The 13,262-nt window shown below is 42.8% G+C and overlaps 1 protein-coding gene across 6 annotated transcripts in view; it reads left to right on the plus strand.

Moving 5' to 3' along the window:
* Window positions 1-13,262, plus strand: part of LOC132822044 (teneurin-3) — an 822,914-nt gene that overhangs the window by 295,916 nt on the left and 513,736 nt on the right. For all 6 annotated transcript variants that reach the window (XM_060835055.1, XM_060835070.1, XM_060835085.1 and 3 more), the window contains one exon: window positions 3,445-3,746. In XM_060835055.1, coding sequence (XP_060691038.1) covers window positions 3,518-3,746 — 229 coding nt within the window. In that variant the 5' untranslated portion in view covers window positions 3,445-3,517. The remainder of the gene's footprint in view (window positions 1-3,444; window positions 3,747-13,262) is intronic.

Genomic DNA, 13,262 nt, shown 5'->3' on the forward strand with positions numbered 1-13,262 from the left:
ATAATGCCACCTTGCCTTAAATAAAACCTATTGGCAGAGAGTCTTCTCGCACACACCCTCAACTGACTATATCGCAGAGATCACGGTAATTTGAGGAGAAATTGACTTGAAATTAAATCAGCTGTTGATATTTCATGTGGCCATTTGATTTAACAAGAATATTTACAATGAGGTCAATGAATTTTGAAAAACTATGAGAATTAGTTTTGCGGTTATTGAAGTTTATAATCTTTGCCACTTTATTAAAAGTGCTGCTTCATAAGGTCATGATTTGGAGATGCTGGTGTTGGACTGGGGTGTACAAAGTTAAAAATCACACAACACCAGGTTATAGTCCAACAGGTTTAATTGGAAGCACACTGGCTATCGGAGCGACGCACCTTCATCAGGTGGTTGTGGAGCGGTGCTCCAAAAGCTAGTGTGCTTCCAGTTAAACCTGTTGGACTATAACCTGGTGTTGTGTGATTTTTAGCTTCATAAAGTGTTGCTGTAAAGTCTGCCATGCTAATACATTTAAGGGAACTATACATGCGGGCCAGATCTTGGGTCTCTGAATGTTTCACCCTCTGAGGTACAATTTCTCTGCTTCCTGCGAGTCTGTGAATGTGGCTGAACTCTGGTCTCGAGGCATTGGACAGTTTGTGGTACTAAGATGAATGGAACCCATGCGCATACCCAAGGAGCGACACATCTCGCATAAGTCGAACTGATACCAAAACTACACTTTACCTTCTGAATATGCCACTTTGACCTGAATACCCACTCAACCACCTGATTAACCTCTGACATCCTGACCACCCAACTAAACCCCCAATTGGACCTGACTCCACTCTTCAACCTGACTGCATCACAACCTGATCTGGCTACCCCTTGACCTGACCACCTTCCCTGACCACCTGATTATCCCCAATATATCACCTCACCCTCCCACCTTACACACCAACATACCCACTCACCTCACCCCCAACCTCTCTCACACACCCATGTCACCAAACCACTACTCACACACACCTTACCAGCCTAACCATCTATCCCTTTCCCTAACCCATCCGTCCATGCACTCAACCGTTCACTGACCTTGAAAGGCTGTACACTGAAACTTTCCACCCAACATCTCATGCCATATAAAGGGTCCGCATTCTGTCTTTTCCAAACTCTACTTCATTCACATAAGTCCAGAAGATGTAGGAACAGGACTAGCCCCTCGAGCCTGCTCCATCATTCAATAAGATCAAGTCTGATCTGATATTCCTCACATCCACTTTCCTGCCCTTTCCCCGTAACCCTGATCCAGGAGCGATCTATACCTCAGCCTTAAATATACACAAGTATCTCCATAGCCCTCTGTGACAAGGAGTTCCAAAGACTCATAACTGTCTGAGAGAAGAAATTCCTCCTCCTCTCTATTCTGAGCCTATGCCCCCTGATCCTAGACCCTTTCATGAGGGGAAACGTCCTTTCAGCAATTACCCTACCATGATTCTTAAGATTCCTGATATGTTTCAATGAGACCTCTTTCTTCTAAGCTCCAGTGAGTACAGTCTTAACCTGTTTCGTCTTTGCTTTTAAGACAATCCCTCCATAGCAGGGATTACATGCATCCTGGTGCACCAATAGAGCTCCCCTTGGAAGTTACACTGTGAATTTGTGGGAAAGCCAGGCGAAGAAGTTTCCCAGAAAGTGCAGACCAGGTTGGATTCAGGGAATTTATGAGCATAGTAGCAATCCAGTGACCACTGTTGCTTTTTTGAAGATCCAAAGCACTGTTGTATCTATAGTGATTGTCATGAGGCCAGCCAGAAGAACCTCATAGAATATGAGTTCCCAGAGTGGGGCTGTCAATCCGGTTCAATCAAGGAGCCCTGGCTGACAGATAAAAACAGGAGTATCCGAGGTCCTGTTCACTCTGAGAGCTGTTTCTGAGGAAGCTGGGTCAGTGCCATGTATGTCAAGTGCAATGTACAATGCAATGTAAATAAAGGGTGGCTTGGTGACAGGGTACTGACTACTATGGAATTATTTCAGTATCATCATATGTAGCTCTGCACTTCCATTGTGACTACTTCACAATTAACAATATTGAACTTTATCTGCCATTCATTGGCCCAGTTAAAAGATAATTATTAAAATAATTCCATTACTCCCTGCTCATGGCAGCTGGTGGAATTTATTGATCAGTTTTCTGGCTTGTGTTGCCCTCTCTCCTGTTACTATTGATTCCTCATCCAAAATGTTATCAAATTTGTCTTGAAATTCCAAAATGTATCAGTTGATTAGATAAGGTCACAACATATCGCAAATGACAATGCAGTTAGGTCAACGAAGACAAACGGATGGAAGCCAGTAGTAGTATCAATGTGGGTAAGGAAAGTTGTTCAAATTTCTACTTAGTTAATAAAAGCATGTTGTACCAATTCAGATAGTGTATCCTTGATGGTTTTATGTCAGGTTAGTGATGTCAGTGGCAACTGAGCAGCTTTATCAACAACATGCAGACTTAAAGCACATGAGCCTGGGAACTCTGACAGAAATGTCAGCCTAGATTTTCAGGGAATTATTAAATACATGACCTTGTTTACTTTTACAAGCAAGCCTGCTCAAGTGGCTTCCAAAAGCAGTTTGTCTTTTAACATCATGTCTTGGATAACCATCCAGCCACACACATTATAAGTCAGCATTTATGTTGCACCCATACAGACTTCCATTATAGTTCAGCTACCCCCATTATGGAAGAGGATGTTGTGTGGAGGTGGGACAGTGTAAATAAGAAGGTAGATAATTTCTAATAAATTTGATCACATCAGCTTTGTAATGGTACTGGACTTTGTTAATCAAATTCCAAGACTGTCCCACAATTCACAATCTCTGAAACGCAGAGGTGTTCGCGTGAGGTGAACACTTTTATTTTGATTCTGGTGTGAGCAAGCGCATTTTTGTATGACAGCTGTAAAGCCAAATTAATTTGATAACTGCTGTCATGGAAACGATACTAAACCTGCTCCATTGGAGTCAAGCCAACACAGGAGCTGAGGCCCATCTTTCCCTCTCTCTGCGACTTGCCATTGTAGTCTCCATATTAATGGAAGTGGTCTGTTTCACTTGTTAATCTTTTCACCTGCGTCGCCATTCCTTATTTTCATTGCATTTTTCAGCTGCTACCAAAGTAAGCATGGAGAAGGAAGCAGAAGCTGTGGTTAATCTGTTAACTATCTCAGGGAGGTACTTTGCAGGTGATTTTGCAGTCTTGGGGAAATTTAAATGGAAAGAAAATAGATCCATAGTTGTCATATTTCACGGAATCATTTTTTGAGATAATGCTTTCTTAATAACTCTTCTGGTAAATATGTGGACTCTGAGCAACATCAAGAAAAAGTCGTGTAACAGTGAGGAAAGGCAACAGGGATTTGCTGTCTTTTTGATCACATTTGATTTTGTCTCGTGCAGGTCTTGCTGAGCTGAGCATCGAGGGGAGATTAGAGTGAGACAAGGGGAAGCTTGGACACATAATGCCTGAAGTATGGATGTGAAAGAACGCAGGCCTTACTGTTCCCTGACAAAAAACAGGCGGGATAAGGAGCGTCGCTTCACAAGCTCATCAGTGGACAACGACGATTGCCGAGTACCCACACAGAAATCCTACAGCTCCAGCGAAACACTAAAAGCGTATGATCACGATACAAGACTTCTGTATGGAAACAGGGTCAAAGACTTGGTTCACAGGGAGGCTGATGAGTACACAAGACCAGGTAAAAAGAAAACTTCACTTTACGTTGCATGACTCTTCACACCTGTGTGTTTTTGATATGTGGCTATGTTACTGGCCTGAGCAACTCACTAGGTTAACAATTTAATGCCCACCCTGACAATTTTGTCAAATACACTGGATCAAATTGGCCACCTTCCACCGTGGAAAATGGCCATGAAAGCTGCATAAACATTCATCTGGTTCAGCGAAGCAATCCTGCTGCAACTAGTGAGTTGGGCCCATGTGTGATTCCAAGCCCACAATGTACAATTGACTGGACATGACCACAGGCCAATAAAATGGGCAATAATACCAGCTCAGAACTGTTCTCATTTCCCAGAAACAGAAGATGTCATGTACCTCATTGATGCACTTGCTTCTTATGGGAATGATGGGGCACTTATTGCTCTATCCATCTGCCATTGAGGCAACATGGTAATAAGGTACTGTTTACAATTTCGGAAAATAAAAGCCCTCTTCACAACAACTCCTGGGAAGATGAGCTACAATGAGTGAAAGTTGTAGCTATAAAAAGGCAAGCATTTCCAAAGAGGCCAAGCTCACCGAGAGAGCAGACTCAAGCTAAGATATGAGATGAGTGAAGTGCCCTAGTGAATCTACTGCAGTAGTTTATACAGATTGTGACATACTGCCCACCAGCTATCCTCATCTAGCTTTGAATCCTACGATAGTAGCCTGAACCCCGAACTTTTATGGGAGTAGAAACATACCTTGTTGGGCAAATCTGTTCTTTTCAGTAATTGCCCATATCTCTCCACTCCCTAAGATACCAAGAAATCTGTCTATCCCAGCCTCAAACATATTCAGTAATGGCTCATCTCCAAACTCATTGGGTAGAGAATTCCAAAGATTTAAAGATTTGAGCAAATACATTTCTTCTCAAATTAGTCTGAAATTAGAAAAGCAAGTACAGTGATCATTTTTCACACCCTCTTTGGGGGAATTTTGGGTTTCAATCTGGTCTACCCTGGTTAAAAAAGATCAAAAATCCATTAAAATAATCAAACAGAAAATTTCTCCATTTAATAAATGAATTTGAGAAATCTGAGTGAAGAGCGAAATTTATAAAATTTATTAAAATTGATATATATTTTATCAACAGAGAAAATTAGTATTTTTTATTGCTGTTTCAATCTTAGAAGTTTGTGGGAGATCATTTTTGGAGTTGTAGGAAAAGCATGTACGATATGAGCACGAATAGAGCATTGGCAAACTAATAGAAAACAGAGAGTTGTGGCAAATGGGGCAACCTGTAACTAATGGTGTGCCACAGGGATCAATGCTGGACTCACAATTGTTTACAATTGACACTCATGATATGAATGAGGAAAGTGAATGTCCTACAGGGAAGTTTGCACATGACACAAAAATAAGTGAGAAGGTAAGTGGTGAGGATCAAACAAAGAGTCAGCAGGGCAGGTTAAGTGAGGGGAAAAACATTTGGCAGATAGGATATAATGCGGGAAAATGTGAGATTATGCACTTTGGCAGGAAGGCGTTTAATACTTTTGCCAGGGAAAGACTGAAGAAAGCTGCAGCAGAGATTTAGAAATTGGCTTAGTTTCTGAATAATAAAAAGTTGTCCAATGTATCATAGCATGGCCTCATTTACTTGTGGGGCTCCTCATGAAAGGCTGCTCTTACCACTGCTCACTCAGTAGAAACTGAAACTTCACGTTGAAATGCAGATCAAGTGGAAAGCCATGGGTATTGTGGTTTCGCTTTCAAGGAACTGTGCAAATGACCTGGTACACAAATTGACACAATGCACTGCGCTGAGGCTATCCCCCTACATTTCCCAAGCATCTGAGTTGCTGGAATCATCAAGGCACGCCATTCAGCCAATCACATTGGCATCAGCTCCTTTCATTGGTGCCATGCTTTGTAATTGCACTTCTCAAAGTTATTGTTTCTATTTTTTTTCAGTCAGGAGATTGAATGCTTCCTCTCCTTCTTACAAGAAGAAGTGGATAGAATAGTTAAAAAAGCTCTTGTGTATCTCCTGGAAGCCAATTCAGAACAAGCAATGCAAGAAAGCACTGTCTACCGAAGAGACTCAGCAAATCCCAACTGATAGATGTTTGGAGCCAGTTTCAATAAGCAGTTCTAAAGCAGCATTAGGCATTATCCAAGGCTTCCCTCTCTTCAGCCAATCTTTCATCCAAATTCGTAGTTTTATTCAGGTTTGAGCTGAATACAAAGCTTTCATTTCCTTCCTGAGAGGAAGGGGAAATAATGGTGATGATCGGGTGTGGGATGTGATGAAACACATTAAAATGAAATTCCAGTGAAATTAAGTGTCATCTATTAATAATGCACCTTACAGATTGAAGACAAGAGAATTAAAGTACAATTAGCATGTCAGTGTTCCTAAAGCCATAACATTTAAATCCCTTGAAACTAACAGATTTCACACTAATATTAACTGACAGTTTACTAATTCTGTTTTGCCGAAGATTTTAACTATTAAACTGTATATTTTTCCCTGTTGTTATCAGACTTTTGAATAAACCTCTCAAACGTTAATCCCAGTCTCTCTCCCTCAGCACCTTCTCTGTCGCTGTAAGACTGTATTCTGCACTCTGTTCAGCTACCCTGATACATTTGTCTGATATGATATGCCTGTATACCCTGCAAAACAATACTTTTCACTGTATCTTGGTACATGTGACAACAATAAATCAATTGATATAAAAGAAGGTACAAACACATTATGGATTCAGTCAAGAGAGTTTTTTTTATTAAATGAGTGAAAAGACCAGAAAAGATGAGCTTAAATTTGCCCTCCCAGCTACAGCCAATGCCTGGCAAGTGCATGCAGCAATAAGGTAGAACAGCAAAGAGCCTTCTGTATTCCTTTACTTCTTATCCTCCCTCCTTCCTTCCTTCCTACCTTCCTTTTTACCCTCCTTCCTGCCTATCCATCACCTAACCAATCAAAATATTGTGCTTTATGAAATGCCTTGTATAACCACAGGACCATTCTGATCAGGTATTGTTGTCATGAAGGAAGTGTAGCTGCTAATTCCAAATAGCAATATCATAAATGTCAAATAATGTAGTTTTGTTTTGTTGTTGGTATTGCTTATGACCAAGGGCTTACGAGAACTTCCCTGAGTCTTCTCAAAATAATGCCATGGGATCTTTTGCATCTTTTGACAGAGCTGAAAGACAGCACTTGTTATGACCCAGCCCTCTTTGGTATTAGTCTGAAGTGTCAATATATTGAAGCTAGTGAGCTGAGATTATTTCTTCATGCTCCTGGAATAGGATTTCAAACCACAACCTATCCACTCACAGACAAATACGTTCCAATCACCATGACTGACAGCCTTTGCCTTGTCTGATTCTGACTGCATCCCACTAAAACCCATTCTGCACCGACTGCACCAGACCTGGACAATACTGTCTAACTTCACATACTTTCATTTTGATGTCAATCCAGCATCAAGACATTCAGATACTAGAATTACTGAGAATATAAACTCCTGACTGCAGGAGTTCAGGAATCTTATTTCCATCAGTGAGCAATTGGCCTTTTCCTTTGTTAATAAATTTGAATTGTTTGCAATTGTGCAGTGTTTTGTAGTGAGATCTATGACGCCACTTACGTTTTTGGCCAGTGGGCTGGATGTAATTCTAAGAGAGAAATAGACAGGTGTTACCAAGTCGAGGTTGGTTTGGTAACATATTGGACCTAGTTGGAATCGGGAGACTCAGTGGGTAAATTTGGTATGAGATGTGGTATTGAAGCATGGTTCTCATGGAAACTTCTGGTCCCAACCAATTTGATTCAAGGGGCAGATCAGTGCAGTTTGTGTAACAGCTGAGAGCACTAGACAAGTTCATGTCTCTTCACGTTTTTATTGCCAGTAAAGTCAGTGGTGCATTTACAGTGATAGGATTAGATTTGATTAGATTCCTTGCAGGCCATTCAGCGCAACAAGTGCATACCGACCCTCCAAAGACACCCAGACCCATTTCCCTCTGACTTAATGCACCTAACACTATGGGCAATTTAGCTCAGCTAATTCACCTAACCTGCATATCTTTGGAGTGTAGGAGGAAACTGAAGCACCCGGACGAAACCCACGTAGATATGGGGAGAATGTGTAAACTCCACACAGACAGTCGCCCGAGGCTGGAATCGAGCCTGGATCCCTGCTGCTGTGAGGCAGCAATGCTAACAACTGAGCCACCATGCCACCCCTAGGACATTAACTACCACCTCATTAGTATGTTTCAGACTCTGTCATACTGTCAAGTGCTACCCCACTGTCATCTGCCTCAGGAAAAGGTAGATGGCCATGTGTTGCTCTCCAATGGCCCCTGCTGAAAATGACTGCTGAGGCCACAGAGATGGGCGTGGGTGCCGTGATGAGGCTGCACATACTCAAGTTGATGCATCATGTCCGACCAGCTTGGCTGAGATGCCTGAAAGTGTGTTGAAATTCTTGAGCCTGCCAAAATCTCCCTGTTAGCCTTGCCGTACTGTTAGTGATGTTACTGAAATGGATGATCCAACAGCCTGGATTTGTAATCCTCAGAATGTGGGTTAAAGAATATCCATGGCAATTGGAAAAGTTTAAAACGCTCTTAAAACTCTGTAACTGAAAGCAGGCAGGAACCAAGAAAGATGACTGTGGAACTGCCAAATTGGCATTCAACAATTGAGCTGGCTGAGGAATATCCTTTGGTGAAGGAAATCTGCCATTTGTTCATCCTTGTAAGTCACTCTAGTCCAACAGCACTCAGTGAAGTAGCCCACCAAGTCACACATTTGTGTCAATTTGCTACAAAGAATAATTAGTGAATTATTCATTTGTGTACAAAGTTAAAAATCATACAATACCAGGTTATAGTCCAATGGGTTTAATTAGAAGCACTAGGTTTTGGAGTGCTGCTCCTTCAGGTAGTTGTGGAGTACACAATTGTAAGACACAGAATTTATAGCAAAAGTTTACAGTGTGATGAAATTATACATTGAAAAATACCTTGATTGTTTGTTAAGTCTTTCATCTGTTAAAATGACCATGTCAGTTTCCACTTCTTTCAAAAGTAAATCACAAAACTTTTTTTAAAAGTTACGTTCTCAGGTTAACTGTAACAATTGGTGTCAGCACAGATAATATGTTGAAGATGTTAGCCCCCTATGTACTGCTGTCTGTGCCATAATGTTTAGACTGAGTCTCATCTAAAAAATGAATGAACAGAATCTTTCATGGATTCATGCAGTTTTTGAGCAAACTACAATGTAACTCTGCAAGTACAAATTCACCCCCCAAACGTATATGTGCGTGTGGGTGTGTGTGTGTCTGTGAAAGAGCGTGTATATGTGTGTGTGATTGTAAAGGGGTCTAAGTCTGTGAGAGGGTGCCAGTGTGCCTGTGGGAGTATGTGTGAGTGTCTGTGTATAGAAGTGTGTGTGTGTGAGAGAGAGACAGACAGACAGACAGACAGAAAAGGAGAGTGCCTGTTTGTGTGTGTGTGTGTGTAGGAGTGTCTGTGTGTGTGTGTATAGTTCAATGGTGGTCACCTGTCGTGTGACATGAACCCAAGGTCCCAGTTGAGGCCCTCCCTGTGGGTACCTCTGCTTGGCCACTTTTCGCTGCTGCCTGTCCCGAAGTCCATCTTGGAGGATGGTCACCCAAAGGTCTGAGGTCGAAAATCCTGGACTGCTGAAGTGTTCCCCAACTGAGAGGGAACCCTCCTGTCTGTTGATTGTTGTGCGGTGCCCATTCATCTGTTGCCATAGCCTCTGCTCAGTTTCACCGATGTACCATACCTCAGGGCATCCTTGTCTGCAGCTTATGAGATAGATAACATTGGCTGAGACACATGAGTACCTGCCATGTACAAGGTGGGAGGTGTCCCCACGTGTAATGGTGGTATCCATGCCCACACTCTGATACATCTTGCAGTGCCTACCGTGACAGGGTTGTATAGTGTCCTGAAAGCCAGGCAGTTTGATATGAACAATGATCTGTTTGAGGTTTGGTGGTTGTTTAAAGGCGAACAGTGGAGGTGTGAGGAAGGTCTTGGCGAGGTGTTCATCCTCATTGATAATGTGTTACAGGCTGTGAAGAACATGGCATAGTTTTTTAGCTCCTGGGAAGTACTGGAGGTCATTACAGTTCCTTGCTGTGGCACGTCGGAACTGGCGGTTGATGAGTTGAGCATCATACCCTCTTCTTATGAGGGCATCCCTGAGTACTTCCAGTTGCCTGTCACATTCCTCCTCATCTGAGCAGATCCGGTGTACGCGTAGGGCTTGTCCATTGGGGATGGCTGTTTTAATATGTTTTGGATGGAAGCTGGAGAAGTGTGGCATTGTGAGGTTGTCTGTGGGTTTGTGGTAAAGTGTGGTGCTGAGGTGTCCGTCCTTGATGGAGATGCATGTGTCCAAGAATGAAACAGATGGTAGAGAGTAGTCCATGGTGAGTTTGATGGTGGGATGAAACTTGTTGATATCACTGGAGTTTTATCAGTGACTCCTTGCCATGGGTCCAAAGGAAGAAAATGTTGTCAATGTACCTGGTGTATGGTGTTGGTTGGAGGTCCTGCAGAGAGAAGAAGTCTTGTTTGAACCAGCATGAAGATGTTGGCATTTATGAATTTTCATGAGGAGGATGACCATGGCAATAGCCACTCCCTGAGAGAGAATAACCAGTGAGTGAGGATTCAGGGCAGCAACATTGTTTTCAGTCTCTGTCAAAAAAGGAACTGAAGTAATCATTGAGAGTGTAGTCTTTGCATTTCTCAAGCTACACTTACAAATCTTCTGAACCAGAATACCTCAGGCTACCCTGCACCATACATATAGACAGTCTAGACTGTGCACAGTAATTGTTCTCAAAAAATAAACTTCAGTGGGGAAAGCCCATTGACAGGAGCGTACAAAACTCCAACAGAAGGGCTGTAGCTAGTTGGGAAACTTATAAACAGAGGTGGCAGTCTTTAATCTGTCTTGAGGCCTCTGCCACAGTACCAAAGCAGCTCATATCAAACTCACACATAACATCCTCTGAGACTGCCACAGAGATAAACTATCCTTCCTCATCCTCACAACTTGTCTTCAGCTTGTTTAACATGGTTGACCACAACAACCTCCATTGTCGTCCAGTTGTTGGGACTGCTCTCACCATTCTTATCTATCTCATCATCACCAAAGAATCTGTGGAGCTCACTGCTGCAGAGGGCTGTGGAGGCCAAGTCCTTGAGTGTATTTAGGACAGAGACAGATAGGTTCTTTATTGGTAAAGGGATCAAAGGCTATGGGGAGAAGACAGGAGAATAGGACTGAGAAACATATCAGCCACAGTGAATGATGGAGCAGATTCCACAGACCAAATGAACTAATTTCACTCATATATCTGATGGTCATCAAATAGAATCCCTACAGTGTGGAAACAGGCCCTTCGACCCAGTAAGTTCACACTGACCTGCGAAGAGTATCCCATCAAAACCCATTTCTCTACCCTATTTACCCCTGATTAATGCATCCCTGAACACTATGGATAATTTAGCATGGTCAATTCTCCTGACCTACACATCTTTGGATTTTGGGAGGAAGCCGGAGCACCTGGAGGAAACTCACACAGACACAGGGAGAATGTGCAAACTTCCATTCTTATTATTAAGCAAACTCTTATTACGTTACAGCAGAGTTTCCATGGCAATCATCCAGAGCTGGGGATGCGATGGGTTTCTTAATCAGCAACAACCTGTTTGATTTAACAGCAACGCTGCTGCTGTGTTCTGATTACCCCAGGGTACCAGACTGTTTATTGTAAATATATTGCTGCCTAAGGTTGGAGTCAGCTCCAATTGTACTGGCTGGTTTGGCAGAGGGATGGGGGTGGGGAGTTGAGAGTGCAAGGGAAGGAGAGAATGCTCCAATTCCTTACAAAGGAGATTATTCCCCTTGAACTCGATTCTCCTAGAGAATCAGGGGGAACAGATGCATTTCCTTGAGATGTTTTGCACAGACTCACCCTTCTGCGACTTTGGAATGCTCCAAGACATGGGCAAACAAACTGCTGTGACTAGATTAAGCACTGTCATTGATTCAATTGTTGGTTTTAAAGACTTTTCCATTCCATGGTAGAAATCTGTAACCGAGCATGCAATGTGTGTGATTGTTGTCAGACCCTTTAAGCCTTTGAGGCCTGGAGCATTGTGTAAGTGAGACAATCTGTGAGCTCCAGGGGCCAGCAGCTGACGAGGATGCTAATGGATTCTTTGTCACTCCAGTTTCTTCACACCTAACTCAATAGAGTCCTCACTTGAGCCATGAGTTTGCAGTTGAGACACATAGTTCATTTGGTTCAGTTCCAGCATCTGCAAGATTGCAATATCTATGAATGAGTAGCCCTCAGAAACAAGTTGGAACGTCTGATTTGGCATGGAACTCAGAATCCCCTCAGCCCTTGTCGTGAAAGCTATCAAACTCTTGCACGTGTGTACAACTTCCTGGTATTAAACAAGACAGTGTGCCAAATTGTTTCCATGTTTAACTGCGAGATGAACTTGTGACCACATAATCCTGCCATCGGTAAGACTCTCGACTATGTCCAGGCTCAATTCTGCTCCCAGCAAAACTCTCATTCACACCTTTCTAACCTGTGGACTTAACTATTGTAATCCACTCCTGGCTGTCCTCTCATATTCTATCCTCTGGAAATTTGGGTCATCCAAAACTCTCCTGACCATGGCTTTATTGGCACTAGGTCCCATCCATCCATTATGTCTGTATTCCTGTTCATTAATAATTTTAAAATTCTCATTCTGGTTTTCAGATCTCTCCCGGGCTTTGCTGATCACTATCTCCTCCAGCCCCACAGCCTTCCGTCCTCTAGTTTCCTGCTTCTCAATGTAATCACTCCATTATCAGCAGCCATACTTTTCGCCACCTTGTCCATAAGCTGTAGAAGACTCTTCAGCACCCACTCTGCCTCTCTACTGCTTTCTAGATTAGATTCCCTACAGTGTGGAAACAGGCCCTTCGGCCCAACCAGTCCACACCGACCCTCCGAAGAGTAACCCACCCAGACCCATTTCCCTCTGACTAATGCACCTAACACTATGGGCAATTTGATATGGCCAATTCACCTGACTTGCACATCTTTGGACTGTGGGAGGAAACCGGAGCACCCGCAGGAAACCCATGCAGACACGGGGAGAATGTGCAAACTCCACACAGACAGTCACCAGAGGCTGGCATTGAACCTGGGACCTTGGTACTGTGAGGCAGCAGTGCTAACTTCTTTAAGTAAAACAGATCTCCCCAACCTACATCTCCTTAGGTGACTCAGAGTCAAATTATACTTTACAGCACTCTTATTCTCCAGCCTTAGGGAATTTCGTGATGTTAAAGCTGCTGGAGGGATACAGGTTGTTACTTGCAATTATTATTTTGTTCAGTGTCCTTTTCCCCATCCTGTCCATTTCTGAAGCTGAATTCATTCACAGTTGATAGCTACACCGTGCTGACGAG

Source organism: Hemiscyllium ocellatum, chromosome 2, assembly GCF_020745735.1.
Source record: "Hemiscyllium ocellatum isolate sHemOce1 chromosome 2, sHemOce1.pat.X.cur, whole genome shotgun sequence".
In the NCBI taxonomy this organism is placed as follows: Eukaryota; Metazoa; Chordata; class Chondrichthyes; order Orectolobiformes; family Hemiscylliidae; genus Hemiscyllium; species Hemiscyllium ocellatum.